This window comes from Onychostoma macrolepis, chromosome 10 (assembly GCF_012432095.1).
Source record: "Onychostoma macrolepis isolate SWU-2019 chromosome 10, ASM1243209v1, whole genome shotgun sequence".
Classification (NCBI taxonomy): Eukaryota; Metazoa; Chordata; class Actinopteri; order Cypriniformes; family Cyprinidae; genus Onychostoma; species Onychostoma macrolepis.
Window position 1 is genome coordinate 16,827,280 of NC_081164.1, and position 25,345 is coordinate 16,852,624.

The window sequence follows — 25,345 nt, forward strand, 5'->3', positions numbered from 1 at the left end:
TGAAAAGTACTTCAGCTTTTTAAAAATGTGTCTCTAGACCTTGTGTTTTTTCATTGCACTGGCCTTTGTCTTGTGTTTTTAAACACAAAAACATGTTCTTTGTTAATGACCCCTTAAGATCTGTTCACACCAAAGACAAATAGAATAAATATTAAATAAATAGAAAAAATTCTAATTATATGAAAACGGGTAAGTTCACACCAATACAATAATAAGGACACACAGAAACAATATTGTTGGAATCGCTTTTAGATTTTTTTTCCCATCTGAATAACGATAAAACATTGACAACCAATCAGAATCCATCCAGCTGACTGGCCCGGATCGGCACGGAATGGAACGGTTAAGCAAAGAGAACCGTTCGGTCCGATAGTGGAAAAGCGGCTATACTGGACCAGTTTATAAAACCAGCTGTTTTGGGAGCACCACAAATCTGCAATGTTTGCACTCTTTGGATTCTCAACCTTTATGCTAAAACCATAAAGAGACCCTAGAAAGAGTAACTTCTTACAGAGCCGATCAGACTGTGTCTCTTTCTGACCTTCATTAACGCGCCAGATGCGCTGTGTCAGTCTTGCGCCATTCGTTTAGCTAACGACATTCTGGCCCAAGGGTGCCGATCCTACGGACCCCGCTATTGATTAAAGCAGGGGGTTGGTGGCACAGCAGGTGGTGCATGGGATGGCAGTTACAGCTGGAACCAACCACACAAACCGCCCACCCCCTCCTCCAGTTCTGCATGCGCAAACCACGGACGCTCTCTCCCCATCCCCAAAGCCACCGTGCGCAACCTTGGTCGTGACGTGCCATCATCATCATCGCCCTGTCAACAGCGCATTTGCTTATCGCAGCCCAGCACCAGAGGACAAACAGACCTCCAAAAACAAGATGTGTTCCTTATTTCCTGTGTGGCCTCGGCATGCATAGGACATCTAAAATGTACCTTAGCCTGAAGATGGCCAGTAGATAATTTCAGGCAATTCGCTATTCTAGAACTAATGCATGATAAGAACGGCCTCGATCAGTGGAAATCGATCGTAGTCGTCCTCATTATGCAAAAATGGCATGCATTCAGTGTTAAAGGACACACGCCGTTAGTGAAGACTGAGCCAACAGGGAAGTTTAAGATTTGGCCTGCGACGGCGGTTTCCTGTCTTTATGGGTTTGGAATGGGGCCAGATGCTCTTTAAACATAAAGGACATTGAACAGAATCAGGGGGAGCGAATTAAAGTAGAAGATAGAAAACCACAGGCCTGTTAAGACAGGCACCGGCCGTATCGACGCTCACATATAGTCTTAATGAAGGCATGCAAACACATACACAACCATAAAAACACCAGAACACACACTAATGGTTTTACACAGAGCCGGGAGCGATTTGACCATTAATCTGTGGTGTCGTGTGTGAGCAGTAGCCTGTGGTTTATGCGTCCTGACTGAACATTAGCCTGCTCGCCCGTACTCCCAACATTGCTGCTGGAAGCAATTTCAGACTGTTTTCTTTCAGCTATGTGCCTATAAAAAGAGTCAGGACATTGTGTGACGTTACCCTCAGCGTTATTATCTGTGATGTATCACGCAAACTGCAGCCCGACGGCGTCTTGATTCCAATTTGGGGCAAGAGTGAAATCAGAAGCTTGAATACATTGTCTCGATCATTATCAACTTTACATAATGAATCAAGGTGATTGAGTGGTGAGGAAAAACAGGTTTTTACTTCTTCTGAACAAAACTTTTCACTACCGTGATGCAAGGGTGTTCGGAGTGGTTGCTAGGGGTTTCAGTGTGATTGCAAGGGGATTGCCGGGTGGTGTTGTGTGGTTTCTAGGGTCCACCTGGTGGTCACTAGGCTCTAAATGGAGGTTGTCTGGGCATTCTGGGGATTGTTAGGACATTCTAGGTGGTTGCTAGGTAGTTCTGAGTGGTTGCTAGGGTTTATCTAGTGGTCATTAGGAGTTCTAGGGATTGCTAGGTGGTGCTGTTGCTAGGTTGTACATGGTGGTTGCTAGTGGTTCTTGGTGGTTGCTAGGGTCTATCTAATTGTCACTAGGAGTTATAGGGGTTGCTAGGTGGTTCTGAGTGGTTGCTAGGGTCTATCCAGTGGTTGTTAGGAGTTCTAGGGGTTGCTAGGTTGAACATGGAGGTTGCTAGTGGTTCTGGATGGTTTTTAGGTGGCTGGTGGGTTGTTCTGTGTAGTTGTTATGGTCTAAATGGTAGTTGCAATGGGGTTGTTTGATGGTTGATAGGAAATTTTAGGTGTTTGCAAATGGAGGTTGTCTGGGTATTCTGGGGTTGGTAGGATATTCTAGTTGGTTGCTTGGTGGTTCTGAGTGGTTGCTAGGGTCTATCTAGTGGTTGTTAGGAGTTCTAGGGGTTGTTAGGTGGTTCTGAGTGGTTGCTGAGTGGTGCTGTGTGGTTGCTAGGGTCTACATGGTGGTTGCTAGGGTCTGTCTAGTGGTCGCTATAAATTCTAGGGGTTGCTAAGTGGTTCTGAGTGGATGCTAGGTGGTTAGTGGGTTTGTTCTGTGTGGTTGTTATTGTCTAAATTGTAGTTGCTATGGGGTTTCTGGGGGTTGCTAGGACATTCTAGGTGTTTGCATGGTTTGTTCTGTGTGGTTGCTAAAGATACAGAAAGGTTGTTTGGACATTGCGAAGTCCAATCTAGGAGTTAGTAAAACATTGTAAATTGATTGCTATGAAATTCTGGGTAGTTAGGATGATGTTGCTAGGTGGCTGGTAGGACATTTTGAGTGGTTGTTAGGGACTACATGGTGGTTGCTAGGGTATTCTGGTGTTTGCTAAGATATACTAGGTGATTGGTGGGTGGTTCTACTAGGTGGTTGCTAGGCTGTTGCTAAGTAGAAGGTAGGATGTTGCTAGGGTGTTCTGCATTGTTGCTACAACATTAAGGTGGTTGCTTAGTGGTTTGTCTTAGCAAACACCACCATAGATGCAAAACAAAATGAGGGAAAATGAGATGAATGTTGTCTGCAACTGCGTGTGCAAAATTTTATCAATGTTTATAATTTTTTCGATTTAGCTAATTATGCCGAAAGTGCATCTTTCAATAATGAATATTTGTCTTTACGAGCACGGTTGATTTAGCTAATTATAAAAGAGCAGTGCGAGACAAAACAAACAGAAGGCATTCAATACTCTCATCTAAATGCGTGAAACGCATCTCCTCAGCTCAAAATCACGACCAAAGCTTAGCAGGACAAATAAATCTTATCGCTGAAAAATTATTTAATGTTTGCTTTATAGCTAGCATTAAACCGGACACAATGCTAATGTCATAGAGCAGATGAAAAGTGGGACAGAGTCATGAATAAACTTCAAACGAGGAGAGAAAAGAGAGAAAGGAAGAGAGAGTCCAACAGAAAGACGGTGAAATTCGTCCCCCGACACCTTCATGAATAGTGAAACAGGAGTAAAGGACGATAGGATGTGCTCTCCACATCCGTCATGGTTTCCAGTTGCTTTAGAGATGCTCCTTATTCAATATTAGCTTACACGGCCCACAATTACAGCGTCAGTCGTGGACTTCAAAGCCACTTTACTGCTTTGATACTGTTGCTTTGAGAGATACACACTACCTGAATTCAGCTCAGTTTAATTACAGTATTTCCTTAGGTCTTGTTGATCATTTTAACCTTTTGGTAGAGCACTTTTTGAATTATGATATGCTTTTGAAAACAGTTTTGTATTTAACTCAACAATTAAAGGCATAGACACTCAAAAATTAAATTCTGTCATCATTTACTCAACCTCAAGTTGTTCCAAACCTGTATATGTTTCTTTCCTCTGCTGAACACAAAAGAAGATATTTTGAAGAATGTGGGTAAAAGATGACAGAATTTTCATTTTTGGGTGAACTATCCCTTTACGGCATTTCTACTACTTTTTTACAATTACAATTATTGTGATGATATGATATTGATGAGACACTGAAATTCTGTCTAATACAGAAAAGGTAATAATTAATTTCATGGTCGATAAGCAGGGGTGCACATAAGTGGTGCGCAGGTGTGCATGCCTGACCAAAATAAAAAAAAAGTGCTGTGTAAATAAGTTCAGACCGCTCATTTACATACAGACATGGCTGACACCTGTTAATGTGCACTATCACAGTTTTAGATTGACTAACTGTAATGCTGTATAAGATTTCCATTCGAACTGAAAGTATAAATCTAGGCTATGCGCTGCTATTTCATAGCAAAATGCAAAACGTATATATTTCATTCACTGACATGCTTCACTTGGCAACGCATATGCTTACTTTCCGGCAATCCGCAAAAATAAAATCGTACTGATTTTTAGGTTTGAAAATGATGCAAAATTCATATTAAAAATAAATAAATAAAAAGAAAAAAAGAAAGTGTAAATATTAGCATTTTATACTATAAAATATTTGTTTTTATTTAATACTCACTTTTATTTTAAAATATAATAGTATTATCACATTTTATTATTTTATTTAAAAAATAAAGTGCAATAATATTACTATTACTATTATTAATCTATTTTTTTGTAGTTATATTTAATGGGTCACACTATGTGCAGTATGAGCACCAAACCAAATCACCAGGTGCTCTCATGAGAACCAGACTGAAAAATTTAAGTGCACCCCTGTCGATAGACTGATACATGGCTGATATTTATATACAGTTTTTTTTATAATTATTAAATATATGAATCAAACTGCTCAAAAAGTGACAGTAAAGACATTACAAATGTAGCAAAAGATTTCTATTTCAAATTAATTTCAAATAAAATGTTTAAATAAATTCACATAAACATTATTGTGAACTTTTCATTAAAAACAAAAAAATATTGAAAAATGTATCACGGTTTCCACAGAAATTATTTCTGAAGGATCATGTGACACTAAAGACTGGAGTACTGATGCTGAAAATTCAGCTTTGATCATTGATTTTAAAATATAATCAAATAGTAATAATAATATTTCACAATATTACAGTTTTTACAGTATTTTGATCAAATTAATGCAGTCTTTGGTGCAAGAGGCAACATTAAAAAATATGAATAGGAATAAGAATATCCTGAATGAATAAGAAATTCTACCAACCCCAGACTTTTAAAAAGGTAATGTATATAGTCCTGAAGTATTGTACACTTGATACACTAATGTGCTTTACAAACATAAAATACAGTTTTATATGATTTAGAAGTTTAACACACAACTTGCACTCATTAAAAGACAAAGATAGTAGAAGATTAAAAAAAAAAAAGAAGATAAAATCTGTTAGGTGGAAAAAATTTTTTTAAAGAAGTAATTTTTTATTTATTTATATTTTTACCATTAATGGGCATTTCAACCATTTAGTGGAGGCTCATAATACAAGGTTTGAAGTGTTTTCTGTAATGTTCTACATTGTATTGCTGAGAAAAGAGTGTTTTGTCTGTGGTAAAGTGCTTTATAACCCAACAATAAATAGCCACAATTTCGAGCTAGTATCTCTGAGAGTGGCTGAAAATAAAACATAGTGAAGAAACTACAAACCCACAGGGTTTCAGCTGAAATGAGGTGGGTTTATAACCATTTTGCCTTTTGGGTTTCCCAAATAATCAGTCACTGGAAGAGAGTGACATTTACAGGGCACTTACGTCCCCTTTTAGATAGCCCATAAATATCAAAAGTGAGATTGATGGGGAAAAAGCAAGTGTCCTCACTTGTGCTTTACTGAGGGCTGAATTAACTCTATAATGGAAGAACAGAGCATCAATACAACAAATGATACTAAATACCTCAGATCAACAAAACAAATATGGTACAAACGGATTTACCACACAAATGAATCCGTCATCAGCGACTCCTACCCTGGGCTACAGGTGTCAAACAATTCAGAGCTCAAACCGTTTAAGTCTCATTGAAAAACAGACACACACATAAAGGGTGCGAGAAGTCCTGACAGGTCTCCAGAGGTCTGACTTACTGGTGAATGGCTTGAAGGAACTTGCGTTGATGTTTCCTGACTTTGGAGTGGTCCATCTTCCTCACCAGCTTGGTGTTTTTATAAATGAGCCACGTCTCCCTGAGAACATTAGCAGCTGTGTTTTTCACCTGTGGGAGAGTTAGCATTGTAGCATTCAGCGCTCGGTCCTGCTGAGGCGTCTTGGGCCCCGATGTTTGAACGTGGCTTACTTGATTTGCATAATAAGTTTCAGGATAGCATAAACTTGGGATATCTACTGGAATAGTTGGCTTGCTAACAATCAGGTCTAAGATATGTTGTTCTCTTAACTGTCAATGTGATTTAGCTGTGCTTTTCAATGCGATAAAGTAAATAGGACAGGGGCTCAGGGACGGGTGCTCCAAAAATGTCAAAAAATTACCATAAAAGTTTGACCAAAACATAGCAAATGGGACACTGTTTGGGAAAAAAAAATTTTTTTTGGTAACACTACAGAGATTAAAATTTGGGTGCTGGAAGTAAAAATCCCATTTATTTTCTCAATAGCAACTGATTTTCAGCGATAACTTATAAACCTTTAAAGACAGACCTACTATGAGTTAATCGATGGTATGCGCTTCTGCTGAAGCCATCGGCCCACATTATTCAACTTGGTTTTTTTAATAATAATGTTCATCACTGTGAAAAACTGCATTACCCTTAATTCTGCAAAGAAATCCACCGGAGAATCGTGACAAAGAGAACTCTCTCTATATGTAACTTATACAGTGCCATTCAAATCAGTAAGATCAGATCAGTAAGATATTTAATGTTTTTTAATGGAGTCTCTTCTCCTCATCTAGACTGTATTTGTTTGATCAAAAATACAGAAAAAGAAGGAATATTGTGAAATATTATTGCAATTTATAATATTGGTCTCCTATTTTAATATACTTTAAAATGTAATTTATTCCTGTGTTGCAAAGCTGAATTTTCAGCATCATTACTCTAGATCCTTCAGAAATTATTCTAATATGATATGATATATTGTGATACTTTTTTATTTGATTCTTTGATTAATTAAAATTTTAAAAGAAAAGCATTTATTCAAAATGGAAATCTTTTCTAACAATATACGTCTTTACTATCACTTTTTTCCCATTTAACACATCCTTGCTGAATAAAAGTATTAATTTATTTAAAAAAAAAAAAAGAAAGAAAAGAATTTACCGACCCCAAACTTTTGAGTAGTGTATACTGTAACACAAAATTACTATTTTGAATAAACTGTTCTTTTTAGCTTTTTATTCATCAAAGAGTCCTGAAAAAAGTATCACAGGCTCCAAAAACATTAAGCAGCACAACTGTTTCCAACAATAATTATAAATCAGCATATCAGAATGATTTCTGAAGGATCGTGTGACACTGAAGACTGGAGTAATGATGCTGAATATTCAGCTGTAATCACAGGAATAAATTATATTAAAACAGAAAACTGTTATTTTAAATTGCAATAATATATTTTACAATATTAACGTTTTTTTTTCTGTGTTACAGCTTTGATGAGCATAAGAAACTTCTTTAAAAAAACATTAAAAAAATATAACTTTTGAACAGCACTGTGTATAAAATCAATCATTTTTTATTCATCTTTTATTTATCATTATTTAACATGTTTAATTTGATTATGTTGTTCGCAATGGTTCATGGGATTGTAGTTCATTGTAGTTCTTTCCCTTGCCAAAGCAGTTACTGTACACAGTCTCATACCTTTGTACATTTTTTTTGCTTCAAATCAGTTCGTAATGTGGTTCACCTCATAGCTAGTTGGTTTGGTTCATGGCTTACAATCTTTATCTTTATTAAAGACTTTTCTAAAGTCCCTATGGGAAAAAAGAATGGCAAATATACTTCCAGAACCGAGGCTGCTGAAAAAAATGAGCAGACACTAGCACTATATAAAGTTTGGTGTTAGCTTGTTGCAGAGCATTAGCATTAAGCCTACGTTAGCATAATCAGCTAATCGTAAAAGAATATTCTTTGTTTATGTGACAAAGCTTATCTGGCTAACCAAGTAAGCCATGCTTGAAGAATGAAAGCATATTTTTTGACATTTCCAGGCTATTTCTCACATTTCTGATAACGTCGTAGCTGTTTTTAACATCATTAGTAGTAATCTTCCTCTCAAAAAGCTGAATTTTGTGTATTTTGAAAATTGGGTTTCAAAATACTGATTTGTAAGCAGCGTGTCACCTTAATACATTCAAACATTTTGTTTATATTTAATAAATGCAACTTATTTCCCACTTTGCATAAGCTGGATATTATTTTCACAGGTTTGCAGGGATTAAGAATAAACGGTGACATACGACGCCACAAGACTCAGGTTTAGGAGTTCAGACTTACCCTTTTTGTCAGCTGGGTGTCCATCATAAAGTTATGTACATGTTTTTCGGCTTTGGTTAATTCCAGTTTTTTTGCGACCACAGCGACCACCAAAGCAGTGCATCCGGCTCCCTGACAAAACAAACAGCCACCTTAAGCTTTCAGTCTAAAACAAACCCTACATTACGCTGAGATACGGCACTTACCATAATGCCAGTGAGGAGACAGACTCCTTTCCCACAGTATGTATTGGGGACCATATCCCCATATCCAATGGTTAGAAAAGTTATTGAGATCAACCACATGGCTCCAAGGAAATTGCTGGTTACATCCATGTTGTCATGGTATCTGGTAAGGGTAAAATGGCATTAGAAAAACAACTACAATTACTTTACGCCCACCTATGACTCTCAATAATTGTAAGTTAATCTTAATTGTAAGTTAATCAATCAGCCGTGAAAATTGTGCTAATTTGTCTCACATTATACATTTAAGTAGTGCTCGCTCCACCGCAGCAGTTGGACATGCTGTTGTTGCTGTAAGCTAATACTTAATTGGCTAATTGAGGGATCTAGCTGAGTTGGGACACAATTGACTCGGTTTCCAAACCTATTTAACTGCTGTTTAAAAGGTTACGCAGCTCACAGAGGCTCTCCAGGTCTGCAACGTGAGAGATATGATACTCTATAGGGTTTAACAGGTTGAGAAAAGGCACAGTATCCTTTTTTTCTGAAATGATGTATTTTTGATACTAATAGCTCAGTTTCTAGAAAATGTGATTATTTTACTTCTATACAATTGTATATAATTGAGAATACATATATACAATATCTAATTGTATGCTGTAACGGCGTCACACCGAACATTAGGAATTGTGTGTAGATCTTATTTTCTAAAATAAATCACCTAGTAAAGTGTGAATTACCACAAAATGAATTTATGAATTTAAAATTGTATAATTAAAATAATATTAAAATAATATTATTTATAATAAAATATAATCAAATTATAATAAATATAATATACATTCTAAAATGTATCTTTACATTTTCTAAAAACAAACTCACCAAGTAACTGTTACCAAAACATGAATAAATGATAACTGTATAATGTATAATATAAAACTGTATAATGTAAAAATATAATATATTCTAAAATTTATATATACATTTTTAAAATACTCACCAAGTAGCTGTGAGTTACCATGCATTTATGACAACTGAACAATTATAAACTATATATATACACACTAAAATGTAATTCATAATAATTATTCATAATAATTATATAATTAAAAAATATATAATCTATTAACAGAATCTAATAAAATAGATTTTCTAAATTATATAATCTAAAATAGATATTCTAAAATGTATATATACATTTTCTTAATTGTATGATGTAAAAAAAAAATCTAATCTATATCTATATATATCTATATATATCTATATATATATATATATATATATATATATATATATATATACACACATTTTGTAAAATATAACTGTAAATGTAACTGTGAATTACCCAAATAACATTACTACTTCTGTGTAATTGTTGGTATATATGAATAGTGTAGTTATAGTCATACAATGTGTCTTAAAAGACCTCCTAAAAATCTCTCCATGAAACCAAACTTCCATAATCTACTGTCAGAGCAACAAAGTGGGCCACCTTTCGCACGCCCTCACAGTCCAGGCGGCGATGATCCACAGAGAAATGGTGAACACCAGCAGCACTGTGCCGGGACAGATAGTCATGAGGGTCTTCATGACAAAGCGTGTGTTGAAGTTTATCTTGTTGAGGGCACCGATACTGCGCGACGACGCATCGGTGAAGAGTTTGCTATGCAGCAGCATGACGCGAGCAATGAGGTACAGACGGAGAAACATGGGAATGGACAGGATGATATCCACGTCGGCGTCCGTCTTGGACGGTGCGTAGGAAAAGGCGAGCCGCGCCGTCCACGTGAAGGTGTAGTTGCCCGGGATGGGGTGTATGGCGCACACCAAGATCTCCAGACAGATGAAGAAGATGCGCTCGTAGGTCATGGCTATCCTCCAGTCGTCTGCAGCGTTGTCCACCATGAACAGCTATCAGGAGGGGGAAAAAAGCAGAGAAAAATTAAAAAGGAAATTGTATTCTATATACATAATAAATATACACAGTACACACATAACTTTTATTTTGGATGCGATTAATCGCGATTAATCGTTTAACAGCACTAAAATAAATAAATATATATTTCCTAATAAAATGTAAAGAATAAAACAGAAGTAGATTCATTCTTAATTTATAAATGATAATGAAATTATATAAAAAATAAAAATGTATTTCAATAATAAGTTCTTTTCTTAAATAATATTTTTGCACCTCAAGTTTTTTTTTCTCCTCCCCAAGTGAGAATTTATTCTGTTCACTTTATTCTCCTCACTAACTGTAATTTCAACCTCGGTCTGTCAGCTTCTGCCAAGGTGCACTGCTCGCAGGCTTCTCTCACGTGCCAGATTCAGCCAGGGTTCTCTCCAATTGACCAGCGGGCTCTGGAACCGCATTGCTTTTTTTCTACTTTTACTACATAGAAAATCTCCCTCTTTCCCCTTCTCCCTGATCCCATAAATATTTCTGCCCAGTATGGATCTGGTTCGCTACATAACAGTACAACCGTTACTGTTCACTTCTTCAGCGCCCTGGTTTTCCCTTTCAATTTCTCAGCAGGTTTTTCAAATCATTTTTAATTAAGATTCACATTTTTCTCAAGGTAGAAAACACTCAATTAATGCTGTAACTCTAAAAAAACTCTCTCCCTTGATACATTACTGTAATATTAAAAGTTAAAATTAATATCAGAACCCAAACTATTCAACTGAAATTAATTCAATTTCTATTTATTTTCAGATAAGATAATAAACACTAAAATAAAATATGTGGTGTGCAAGCATTTAATATATAAAAATGCATAATTGTGCATAATTTAGTTTTTATAACAACTTTCTAATAATACACACTGTAAATTCAAAGATTTTTCAAAGTTGTAAATAAAACAAAGATTAGAATATGTTGTTTTAAAATCCTAATTTAGTCTTTCTACTTTAAAATGTTATGTTTAATTCAATGAGTTACTAGGTATTCTTTTTTGTAATTGTGAAATTTGCTATAAATGTTTCCAAATTTTCACCATTTATTTTCCAGTTAATTATATTTCTGCTCCAACTTGTTGTTGAAATATAAAATAAAATTTAAATATAAAAAATAAAACATTTCATTTAAATTCAAATTAAATTTTATTTATTCAAGCATACTTGACATTAAATTAAATAATAGAAATTGAAAGCTGAGACTTTGTTTCTTATCAGAAGTAAAGCAAACGCTTATCAAAATTATAGGAGGTGCGCTACAAATACTGTTTATTGAAGTTTTGTTTGCATCAACAGAAAACAACATCGATCTTGTGATTTAAGAATCGATACCTGTTTATAAAATGAGGATTGATTAAAACATTTCAACCCAGCACTTGAATGAACTACTCATTCCGTAACATCAAAAACAATCGTAAAATATCAGTATTCACTTATTGTCAATGATTTTTTTTTCAATAAAAAAACAAAAACATTTTATGTTTATCGCAAAATATTCAGATATATACAAAAATGTAAGAGGTTTGAGAGTGTAGGGAAACTCTTTTCATTTGCAATGCTGCTGAGTGCTTTTAAATTGCTTTCAGTTTCCATAGCAACACTGACTTCTCTGATTGGCCAAGGCCTCTTCAGCATTATGGGTAGTGTAGTAACTGTAGTACACTGTAGTTCTTCACTAATAGGGCCCTATGATTTCCACAATGCAGAAAACGCAGACGGAATCGTGGAATACAGACATAAAAACGGAATTTACTATATAACTCCGAATGTCATGGAATGTGCGATGGATACAACAAAAGTAGGTCAGTACACTTAAATCAAAACGCGATATGGACTAGTGTGAATATTAAGCTGCACAAATACCACTTAAATATGAATTCTGCTTGTCTATAAATGGCACAGATGCACAGTTTCGTTTACTACACACATACTGAAGTGCCACTTTACGAGTACATGAACGCATAAACAATCTCTAGAACTGCTCTGAGAGTGACTTTATGAGCATTTTACTGTTTCTTTTGAGTAAATCTATCATCATCATCGATCATATACAAACAAAAATCTAAAGGTCTTCACAGCAACCCGTCGGTTTTACTTTTTAAAGGAATATTTACCATAAATAAATAAATATATATATATATATATATATATATATATATATATATATATATATATATTTACCAAATTTTAAATACACAACACAGTTTTTCAAAAAGAAATAAATAATAATAAAAATAAAATTAATATAAAATCAATTAATTAGAGATGCTTTTGATTATTAATATTTAATGAAATCATTAAAATGAAATTCAGAAAATTAATGGAAAACTAAATTTAGTAAAAATTTTAACTGAATTTGAGAAAGAAAAAAAAACATTTCATAGGGCTTTAAGAATTTAACTTTTGTTAAACTTTTAATGAATTGCTGTTTAATATTGTAAGTTTCATTGATTTCAATTAATTAGACATGCTTTTTGATTAATACAATTTAATTTAACCATTAAAACAGAGTCTAGAAAAATTCAAATGGAAAAAATGGAATTTGGAAATGCCCTACACAAGGAATTCTTAAAAATGAAGTTGAAATCACACTGATTTCTTTTTATATGCTACTGTTTAAGGTTTATATGTTACTGTTAAAAACCGACTTCTCTGTAAAGATAATGAATGGGAATTATCCTCCGGAAGCCGTCTGTTGCGCTCAAGCATCAGATCTCTTCCCTCCCGAACGCTCTGTGCCGATCAGCTGCGGTTTCTTCCTGTGCTTTCAATCACCTCAAGGTACCGACAGCCAACATCAGCGTGAGATATTTCACCAGAGCAGTGCAGTCAGCACAATTCAGAGGCTTCTGCTGACAGACTTTATCCAACAAGACTGTGGCTATCTGATATGAGAAAAGGTGCAAATGATAAACCCCTGATCCAATATGTGCAAACGGCTTTCCTGCCTTCTTACAGCACCAGGCTATTTCACGAGTAATGGGTTTATGCGGCGCATAACCGTATTATTCTTTAATATGACTCTTGCTTGAGGCTTTGAGATGCTGCTTCAGTGCTGTCCTGTGGTTTTCCCCTCATGTAGTAGCATGCGTATAAAACCTCAACGTTTGGACGGTTTAATAGCATTTGCGGTCACTTATTTACTCTGCTGGATCCACAGTAAATGGATCATGGGGCAGATGTTTGAATAAATCAAATGACGTGAAACCTGGCAGAGGATAAATGCAAATGTTATAATATAAACTGACACTCTGCCAAATAACCTTGATTTAGACTGAATTCCTAATCTCTAAATTCATCATTAAGAAAAACTGCTCCACTTCTGGTGGCAAATGAGATTAATAACCCAGATTCAGTGATAATGCATTAAAGCATTAAGTAAATCTGAGTGCTGCTTGACCATACAAAAACGTGTTGAGGTGGCTTCCAGCGCATTGTTATGCTGATGCTAATGGATTCTGAGTAGTTATTAGCACATTGTTATGCTGTTGCTACCATAGATATGTATACGTAGATGCCACATTCGACGGCACTAGACATGTCGACGCATCAACCTTGGAATGGTCAATGTGTCTTCACTCATAGTATCAATAAGTTTTCCAAGATCCCACAACATTGCACAGCCTCTGGTTGTAAAAATCTCTGAGATTTAAACTCCTGAAGAAACAGACAAAATGTTCATGCAAACGGTTTTGTGGTTTTATATGTTCAAACTGTCCATTTCTGAGACTCGATTCCAAACCAAAAATTGTATTCAATGACGCGCTCGCATAATTGCATGAAATGTATAATTGCTTGTTTCCATAGTTGCTCATTTTTATTTTGGCCATTTATGCACTAATATGACAATATATAAAATAAACAGCAATATTTACCTACTACTAGGATATTTTAAAGGGGTCATCGGATGCCCATTTTGCACAAGTTGATATGATTCTTTAGGGTCATAATTAAAAGTCTATAACATACTTTGGTTAAAATTTCTCAATTGTAATGTAAAAACACCTTTTTAAACCTGTCAAAATCAGCTCTGTTTTTAACAAGCCATTTTAGTCCATGTTGCTTTAAATGCTAATGAGCTCTGCTCGCCCCGCCCCTCTCTTCCGTGAGTGATGAGCAGACTATAAATTCCAGCCGTGAAACTGGCTAACTAGAACATTATTAGGAAAGGCGATTTGCAAAGATTCATAAAAACCCTTATACTCACTTCTTCTGTAGGTGAGGCTGGATCACGAATGATTCGCGCAAACATAGACGCATTTAGGCAGATCGTGGATCGGCGCATTCCCTTCAAAACGAAAGTAACATTAATCCTCTGCGTCTTCAGTGGCTCAAATGTCAGGAGTAAATGACGACTGCTATATTCATTATTACATCCAACAACAAAACACTTCAATCGCTTAATCGGAGACATTCTTGTCTTCCCCTGCACTGGAGTCGACACAATGGTGGACTGATGACAGCTCACTCAGGGCGGGTCTAAGGTAAGACGGCCTTGTCAATCAATCAATCATCGTGGGAGCAGCCTGCGTAGAATTACGTCATTCTGACAGGAATCTCAGAACAGCCTGATTTGAGAAAGGGGATTTAAAAAAAAACACTGGGTGGATTTTTATAATTATAGGATGGATGTGTACACACACTTCTAACACACATTTATGTTCAAATAACTTGAAAAGTGAATTTAGCATCCTATGACCCCTTTAATATAAGAAAAATTATTTAAATATTGCTGTTTATCTTATCTTAGGTATTATCATATTAGTGCATAAAGGTCCTAAATGATTAAACATTATTCTTCTTTATTGAAACGCATTTTGCTTTTTTACATTAAATAAATTACATTTGCTAGATGAAATGTATTATTGAAAAAATCCATAAATCCATAAAAATACATACATTTTGAGATATTGAATATCATAAAAAAGCAAAAAAAATTGCATTTTGCAAAGCCTTCCTCAATTATTTATAATACTTTAGATACTTGAAATACTTTAAATTTATATATTTAAATTTTTATTTGGTTTTTATAGCAAAAACAGACTGATTTACAGTACATCAATCAGTTCAAACTGTCCATTTCAATCAATGTATCACTTCAGAACTCAACTAAAATCAATGATTTGCTTATGTTGTCACTCAAAAATGTTCATATTATATTATATTTGTCATTTTAGTTCTTTTATAGTCATTTTATAGCAAATAGATAAATATTGAGATACTAAATATAAAAATATTGATTATTTTGCAAATCCTTAGTATGAGCAACAATAATTGATGGTATAGTAATGCTTGCTTTGAAATCATCACTAAAAATTAATTTCAAAGAATTTTTTTTTTACATTTTCTGAGTTCTTTATTTCTTCAATGGCAATAATTTTAAGGTATGACAATTGTTAAAATGAATTTTTATATAATATATATTTATTTTTACATTTTTAAAATAATTGTTTTTTAATAAAAATGTTTTTATTTGAATTGTTTCAAAGCAAAAAGAGCATTACATTTGTGAAGTTTGATTCATCAGTTCATCATCAAAACTATATTAGTGCATAAAGAGATTAAAATGATTAAATATCATTCTTCATTATTCAACTACATTTTTAATAGTATTTTACTTTTTTACATAAAAGATATTAAAAGTAGTTCATTACAAGTTGAAATGTAAAAAAAAAAAAAAAAAACATTTTTAAACCATTTTATAGAAAATACATAAAAACTGAGTTACTGATAGGCCCACTGAAATATTGAGTTATTTTCCCCAAGCTTACTTGAGCAATAATAATTTATGGTAATAGTAATGATTTCTTTAGCCACCATCACTATAAATCTTGAATCATTCAGACAGAAAATAAATCCTTCATGCCTCAAAGCTCTTAGAGGTTTTTTTTTTTTTTTTTTTTAGCTGAAGGACTGTAATGACAAAATGAACATTTCCATTTTAGACCCTTGTAGTACCACCTACACATGTTAGTCACATGAATCACACAGCCTCAAAATACGAAACTAATCCCTCGCACATGCGAACACAAAACACACACTCCTACAACATATCCTAATTCAAACACAGCAAAAATACATCAAAAACACAGGATTCTACCAAAAATAAAATCAGGCTTCGCGGGTCTAATCACGTTTGGACGTTCCCGTCGACACCGACTCATGACAGAAATCGTAAGACCAGAAGAAAGGGAGATTTTAGAACAGATAAGACACATCAAGTGTCCTAAAGGGCCTGACAATTGCCAGAGATGCTGTAACATTAACCAGCCTGTCTGTTAGTTTAGGCTGTTCGACTTTCCGTGCGAGTGTAACTTAGACAGCGAAACACAAGCTGCCTTTCCGAACGGTGACAGACACTATCTTACTCAAAGCTTAGCAACAACAACAACCACCAACAAACCACATAGCCTGCACAAATGATGATAAGCGTGAAGCTTTAATTTTGTTGATATGAGGAAAACATGTCACGAAGCCACCGCTTTCAACTTACTAGCTTCAAAACGGAGCAATTAAACATTTAAAATGGGTTATGTAAGGAAACCTACTTGGTAGGTAAAACCAATTATGGTAATGGACGACCTGCAATACAATACTCAAGGGTGCTTCACCTTCAAGCATCCAATATTCCTACTGAGTGCTTGAGCGGGTAGTTATGGAAAAATGCTGAATTTGACAACAGAGGCACATGTAATGGCCTGGTTACGACAGCTAAGGGTCGTACCTGATAACCTCAACAAGTCCGAGAGCGTGACTGCGGCGACTCGTTCAACCAAGACGAAGCAGATGTGCGAAATATAGATCAAAATTATTCTGACCAAATAGTTGCCTTCTGCTAAAGCATTATGAAGAATGTTAGCGAAATAGAATAGTTTTCTTTTCTTTTTTTATTTTAAGGTATGAAAATGGTTGAAAATCATCTTTTTTAATGTTTTGTAATACCAAAGAATTTAACATTGTTTGAGCAATAACAATTAACGGTATTAGTAACGCTTGCTTCAGCAATCATTACTAAAAATCAATTAGGAAAAATTATCAATTGAATACATTTTCAGGGATTTTGAAAAAATTTTGAGCACTGCATTTCTACAGTGACAATTAAAGAGGTATAAAAATTGTATACATAATATATATTTTATTTTTATTTTTGTATTTCAAATCAATATATCAATTCAAAACTCAATTCAGTGACTGAATTTTTATTTTAGCTTGCCTTTCTATAATACCTTAACATTTTTATAGAAAATTAGAGTTGCATTCATTTACATAATACATTTGAACTGATACAAATGTGGCTTTTATCAAATGCTGTATTAAAGTTTTACATTAAATACAATTCAGGTCAATTTTATTGTTTAGTGCATATAGGAAATAAATAAAAATGTTTAAATATCATTCTTGTGTTTGTTTAGTTAAAAACACGGCCTTACTTACTTGTAAACAACTATTTTTAAATTGCATTTTCTTTGAATCCCTCTTTTAAGTAATATATGACAATTATTTAAAGAAATTTGAATATCTGAAATATTGGAAAGTTCTGTTTAAAATTATAACACCTTAAAATTTTCTTTGGATAAATTACAGAATAGCTGAACTGAACGGATTTAATCATTAAAATGATTATTAATAGATTTGGTTTAGTTGAAGATTTTTTGACTCGTCAGTATTCCAAATTTTTCTCAAGTCTATTAACGTCACAGCTACTTTTGGTGCATATAAATTGCTATATCAAAGAGTGCAGGTAAGATTTGCAGTAGTAGCTCCATCACCCCCGGCCTCGTCTAATACAGTTGCAGTAAGTCCTATGAGATACAGCGCTCAGCCCGAATGATGGATGCATGGCTGACTTTGGCAGAGCATGTGGATTAATGAAAACCGCAATAAAATACGGCCTAAACTGATCAGCGCAACACAAGGTCGATGGCTCTTCTGAAGCAGCCGCACTCACTGTTGCTTTACCAGACCTGGGCTCTGTTAAAACACAGCAACGACACGGTAATCTATCAAACACGTGTCCGTACAGGGGGCTCGCTGCTTTTGCTTCTGTTTTCGCCTTGCGTCGCCTTGACAAGGGCACGGACAAAAGGTCGTCTGCCTTTGTGCTCTTCGTCTGTCTAGTAGGCAGCAGGGGTTGGTTACTGGTTTCAGAAGAGCTCAATATAACTAATGGAGCATGGCTCAATATTTAATCTGTGTAATGTAGAGAATGGGAACATATATCTTGTCGCTAAGAAAAGAAATCGCTCAATCTCATTAGAGAATTAGGTAGAGAGGTTCAGCCCAATTACAAATTAATGCAATGGTTAATTTATGATATCAAAGTGGGTCCTAAGAGGCCACTTTGCTAAGTAAATCCTCAGTTGTAGGTTGCTTTCAGCTTTCAAGTTTCTTTGAAGGAGGACCCGCATGCTTTCAGTTTGCATTTGTGTAATTGAACGCTGCCAAAAAAGGATGACAGCTGTTGTATTATTAAGTTAACTGTAACCTAATTTAACTCGTTTCTCTAGTGGTTTAAATTAAACATATGCAAAATAAAACAATAAAACATAAAAGCCACCGTTTCGTATGAAATTAATTCCAGCAGTAAAATTGCTCAGTTTAATTTTAAAACATAACTTATCTCAAAGAAAAATGGACCACTTCAAGTCTCTTCTCTAGCCATTTAAATGCAAAATTAAATTGAATTAAACATTTAAGAAATTGTAGGGCCTATTCTTTCTACTAAAACATTACGCAGAATAGCAGCAAAATGTTTTGGTAAACGAGTGAAGTTGAAATTGAAAAAATGTAAAATTATAATACCTTTTCTACGGACTAAATTACAGTGTAGATGCTCTAGAAATTAAATTAAATTTGATTGAATAAAATTTTCACACTAAATTTCTTTAAATGGCAATTATTTAAAGCTATTTGAAATGATGTAAAATTACTTTTATAATGTTTTGCCTAAAATTGTAACAAAAAGCTAAATTACTGTATAGATGCTGTAACAATTCAAATTATTATTATTATGATGATATATATTATTATAATTTTAAATAAAATTAAGGAATTGTAGATCCTACTCCTACTAAAACATTAGTAAAACATTCAGTAAATCAGGCAAGTGTGGAGAGATTTTGTTTTGTTTTTTTTGCATTTTTGTGCACAAAATTTCTTCAAATGACAATTAGTTTAATAGATTTAAAATATTTAAAATTATTGATTTTTTAAATAATGTTCTGTCTAAAATTACAACACCTTAAAATTTTCTCTGAGCTAAATTAAAATATAGACGCTCCAGTAATTTAAACAATTAAATTTAAGTTAAATTAAATATTCAATTAAATTCAAAGCCAGCAGACATCTCAGATTAATTTAAATGAACATCTTTTACTTTAATCTTATAATCTCTATACTGTAATCCAGCTCAGTGAAAACTCAGGGGTCAGTGGTGAAGGATGGATACGTGACACTCGGCAGTCGTCTCAGGTAGAGTTAGTTGTCACAGAAAAAGACAGTGCACATCCTCTATAGTGCATCAGCGCTGCTCACGTGCACTCATCACGTGACTCTGCCCTATACATGCACTGACGTTACAAGTGTTAGACATTCCGCAATACAGGCAATTTGTGGTTCAACTGCAACTAACCATCATTTTTCATTGATAAACTGCTGATACAAATGAAGGTCATTGGTTAAAAAAAAAAAAAAAAAATCGCATCAATATGGTCATGACGTGCATGTATTTGTAATGCGTAGAGCCCCCGTCTGGTCCCTTCAGAGAGAAACATATCTCTGGTAAAGCATTCCCATGATTGATGTCCCTCAGAGGCTTTTGGGCCCTAAATATTACAGAGAGCACAACTGGCTCATGAATACACGCCGTTATAATTCAACAGTGTGAAAAGTAATAAAACTACTCAGGCATTTATGGTTGCAGAGCCAGGGCTCTTAATGGCTTTTTGGGGAGAAAAAATTTGCATGCATATTACAAAACAGTGATGTTGTTTCATGTACATGTAGTACAAACACACCCATGTATGTTTCCGTGTACTGTCACAATTTTATGTTGCAATTTGATTGAATTTCAAAAACATCTAAACAACAAAAATTGCGTGCTTATTGGGAACTGAACTCATGGGCTTGGTGTTGCACTTTTTGAGGAGTCTTTTGTGGAGTTTGGCACAAGCTGGCTGTGTAAATCATTATCCAAATCCATTGTATGTAAACGAGCAGCTCGAACATTCTATAAAACATCTCCTTTTGTGTTTTACAGGGAACAGAACACAATCATTTTTTAGATAAAGTGCATAAAAATTATTTTTATTAAATGTTTCAGTCCCACTTTATATTAAGTGGCCTTATACGATGTACTTCCATTTAAATTAATCATCTGATACAATGCACTTATAGTCACGGCCAAAAATATCGGCACCCTTGCAATTCTGTCAGAAAATGCAACACTTCTCTCAGAAAATTGTTCCAATTGCAAATGTTTTGGTATTCACGTGCTTCTTGTTTTTGTTTGCACTGCAACAACACAAAAAAAAAGAGAGAAGAAAAGTCAAACTTGATCAAATTTCACACAGAACTCAAAAAACTCAAAATTGTAAGAAATAATTGCTTTTCAAGCATGTGATGCTCCTGTAACTTGTATTTAGACACACCTGTGGCAAGTAACAGGTGTGGGCAATATAGTCATCACACTCGCAACCAGTTAAAATGGAGAAGAGTTGACTCAACCTTTGTGTTGTGTGCCATACTGAGCATGGAGAAAAGAAAGAAGTGTAAAGAGTTGTCTGTGGATTTGAGAGAAAAAATTGTGGAAAAACATGGACAATCTCAAGGCTACAAGTCCATCTCCAGAGATCTTAATGTTCCTGTGTCCACTGTGCACAATATCATCAAGAGGTTTACAGCCCATGGCACTGTAGCTAACCTCCCTGGATGCGGACAGAAGAGCAAAATTAATGAAAAATTGCAACAAAGGATTGTTTGAATGGTGGATAAAGAACCCTGATTAACTTCCAAACAAATTCAAGCTAATCTGCAGACACAGGGTACAACAGTGTCAGCTCCCACTATCTGTCACCATCTGAATGAAAAGGGATGCTATGGTAGGAGACCCAGGACGACACCACTGCTGACACAAAGGCATAAAAAAGCAAGACTGGAGTTTGCCAAAACTTATGTGACAAAACCACAATCCTTCTGGGAGACAGACGAGACAAAAGTCGAGCTTTTTGGTAAAGGACATCCTGGCACTGTTTACAGAAAAAGAAATGAGGCCTTCAAAGAAAAGAACACAGTCCCTACAGTCAAATATGGTGGAGGTTCAAAGATGTTTTGGGGTTGCTTTGCTGCTTCTGGCACTGGATGCCTTGACTGTGTGAACGGTATCATGAAATCTGATGATTACTAAAGAATTTTGGGGGCGCAACGTAGTGGCCAGTGTCAGAAAGCTGTGTCTCCACCAGAGGTCATGCGTCTTCCAGCAGGACAATGACCCGAAACACACTTCAAAAAGCACTGAGAAATGGTTCCAAACAAAGCGCTGGAGAGATCTGAAATGGCCATCAATGAGTCCAGATCTGAATCCCATAGAACACCTGTGAAGAGATCTCAAAACAGCAGTAGGGAGAAGGCATCCTTCAAATCTGAATGACCTGGAGCAGTTTGCAAAAGAAGAGTGGTCCAAAATTCCAGTAGAGAGGTGTAAGAAACTCATTCATGCTTACAGGAAGCGAATGATTTCAGTTATTTTTTCCAAAGGGGGTGCTAACAAATATTAAGTTAAGGGTGCCAATAATTTTGTCCAGTGCATTTTTTTGGGTTCTGTGTGGAATTGTATCAGATTTGACTTTTCTTCTCTGTTGTTTTGTGTTGTTCAGATGCAAACAAAAAAATAAACATGTGAGTACCAAAACATTTGCAACTGCAACAATTTTCTGAGAGAAGGGTTGCCTTTTCTGACAGAATTGCAAGGGTGCCGATATTTTTGGTCATGACTGTACATACATGTTTTTACATTGTACTTACATTTTAAAAAATAGCTGCATGTAATTGCGTAATTCTCCGACTTTACAGGAACAGAACACAATCATTTTTAGATAAAGTGCATAAAATTATTTTTATTAAATGTTTCAGTCCACTTTATATTAAGTGGCCTTATCGATGTACTTCCATTTAAATTAATCATCTGATACAATGCACTTATAGTCACGGCCAAAATATCGGCACCCTTGCAATTCTGTCAGAAAATGCAACACTTCTCTCAGAAAATTAATAAAAAGAACAAAAATTAACAAAAAAATAAACATGTGAGTACCAAAACATTTGCAACTGCAACAATTTTCTGAGAGAAGGGTTGCCTTTTCTGACAGAATTGCAAGGGTGCCGATATTTTTGGTCATGACTGTACATACATGTTTTTACATTGTACTTACATTTTAAAAAATAGCTGCATGTAATTGCGTAATTAATTTCTGTAATTACAGTTATAATTACACTGCTGATCCATTCCTTACAACTTAACCCACCCTTAAACCTACCCATACGACCAAACCTGTCCCTAACCTTACCCGTATCCCACCTCAATAGCAGCAAAAGTGTTTTGTAATTCAATATGAACACAATAAGTACATTGTACTTATTTTTTGATGTAAGTACATAGCTGTTAAGGCCACTTAATATAAAGTGGAATCTAGTTTACATTTAATTTTAATGAACTGTATTGATTTTAATTATTTTATTTTCCCAGGACTGCCAATCACAATTTTAAAATTGATATTTTCTGACCATTGGAGCCCTCAAAGAATGAATATGACAGAAAGAGACAGAAATGGCATAAATCAATAAATCTTTGATGCTGCATTTCTCCGGCTCTTAAGAGTGATAGTAGATAATGACAGAATTTTCATTTCTGTGGACTTTTTCTTTTTTAGCACTGAGATACAAGAGCCTATCTAGTGAGTCTACTTTCTATACCCTCCTTCTTTTTCATCAGCGCAACGGAGGTCATCAGCCACCAGAATGTTTCATATCTAAGGTAGATTGTCTGGTTTTGTTGTCATCAGATTGCACGGTTTCTCATTCCTCTGCTATGGCAGCAACACCTAATTGCCTTCACCTCAATGGCCACACTGAGGAAATCTCAACATGGCTCTTTGACATCTCAGTTGGACGGCTGTTCATCACCTGCGGTCTTGGCAAGGCTGACTACCTAAATTCAAGGTTTCTTCCATCCCTGTTGAAGGTCAATTTTTTTCGTCGTCTTGTTTTGTCTGCCAGTGCATCAAAAACCCTGGAGTCATACTAGATCACAATGCAGAAACCACCTGATTGAGCAACTTCACAAGTCAAATTTAAGAATGATTCATAATTCATGCAGCCTTCTGCAGCTTTAGTCATTGTCATCGACATTACGGCAAATGACTCACTATTACTTTGACTTTACCGCAACACAACCTTTTACAAGAATAATTCACTTTGTGGAATACACAAGAAGATATTTTGAAGAATGTTAATGCTGCTCTTTTCCAATTAAATTAAATGGGGATGGATGATGTGAAAAGAGCCAATAAAGCACCACAAAAGTAGTCTATGTGACTTCTGTCAAGTCTTATGATGTCAAATCTGGTGTGATGTGTCTTGATGCACAATTTTCCAGTATATATACACACAACTAAACTTTGATGTATTCAGTTTATTGCATGTTCTGGAGTTCTGGTTTTGGAGTTCATGGACAGGAGCTGCGTGAACATTCTTCAAAATATCTTGTTTTATGTTCTACAAAAAAAAAAAAAGTCATATAGGTTTGGAAATATATGAAGGTTTGAAAATGACGACAAAATTGTCATTTTGGGGTCCAAAATACTGCTTTCTGGTCACTAACTGAAATCCTGTGAGAAAAAAAAAAAACTAGTCTTAGTCAGGTGACTAAGAAAAAAAAAAAAAAACTAATCTTATTTCCCCTTCACTCTGACCATGCACTATTAACTAATAACACTGTCTCTGTTCTGCCAAAAGCACTACGATCTTGTTGGCACTATGTACTTACTGGCAGTACAAGCTTATTGGCGCTCCTTGGCCTTATCTAAGTGCTTGATTTATATATTTTGCTATTAACGCAAGTATTCGTCAAACCCAGAATATCCACTTTGGTATGATAGCTTCAGCCAAGAAAACAAATTCTCTCATTAGCTGGTCCTTTGGTTTTGACTACAGCTGTCCAAAGCAATGCCTTTCATTTTTGACAAGGTGCAAAAATCTGATTTTTCATTTGGTCAAAAATAATATAAATGGCCAAAACAGTACATTGGACTTTTTTGTTAAAAAAAATGAAATTAGGCTTTTACATTCAAAACCCAGGCAACAAATTTGATTCCTGAAATGCATGCAAATCAATGTGAAATTGACATGTCCCTCTGTGATTAAATCCTTTGGACTAATCTGTCCATCCCACAAGAAATTAACTGTGATATTTCCCTATTGGACAAGCCACACATGGTTTCACTTCATAATAAGCCTGTCCGATTCAACTTGAATGAGATATTTGTCTATTTGCAAGTTAAATGAAAAAAAAAAAAATAATAATAATTTCTACAGGGTTCCCATACTTTTTGACAACTGGATTAGACTTTATAAAATCATTTTATACGTAATGCACATAAAAATGATTTCCGTTATATGAATTACTATTCAATTTTATTATTTTTAATACTTTATTTTCTATTAGGTAATTTGCTCATTAATTTAATAAGGCCTGCAAATCACAGTTCGCTGAAATTTGCTGGTTTTCCATGACCATGGGAACCCTGAGAGAATGAATATGAAAGATGGAAAAAGAAAGAAGTGGAATAAATCAAATAAATCTTTGATGCTACATTTCTCGGCTGCAGAGTATTTTAAGAAACATCATG

At 34.8% G+C, this 25,345-nt stretch overlaps 1 protein-coding gene across 3 annotated transcripts in view; it reads right to left on the minus strand.

The window, feature by feature from the left end:
• The window catches only part of kcnn2 (potassium calcium-activated channel subfamily N member 2), a 39,269-nt gene that overhangs the window by 10,726 nt on the left and 3,198 nt on the right, over window positions 1-25,345 (minus strand). For all 3 annotated transcript variants that reach the window (XM_058789068.1, XM_058789066.1, XM_058789067.1), the window contains exons 3-6: window positions 9,979-10,397; window positions 8,508-8,649; window positions 8,323-8,433; window positions 5,959-6,086 (exon numbers count right to left, since the gene is read on the minus strand). In XM_058789068.1, the coding sequence (XP_058645051.1) occupies window positions 5,959-6,086; window positions 8,323-8,433; window positions 8,508-8,649; window positions 9,979-10,397 (800 nt within the window). The remainder of the gene's footprint in view (window positions 1-5,958; window positions 6,087-8,322; window positions 8,434-8,507; window positions 8,650-9,978; window positions 10,398-25,345) is intronic.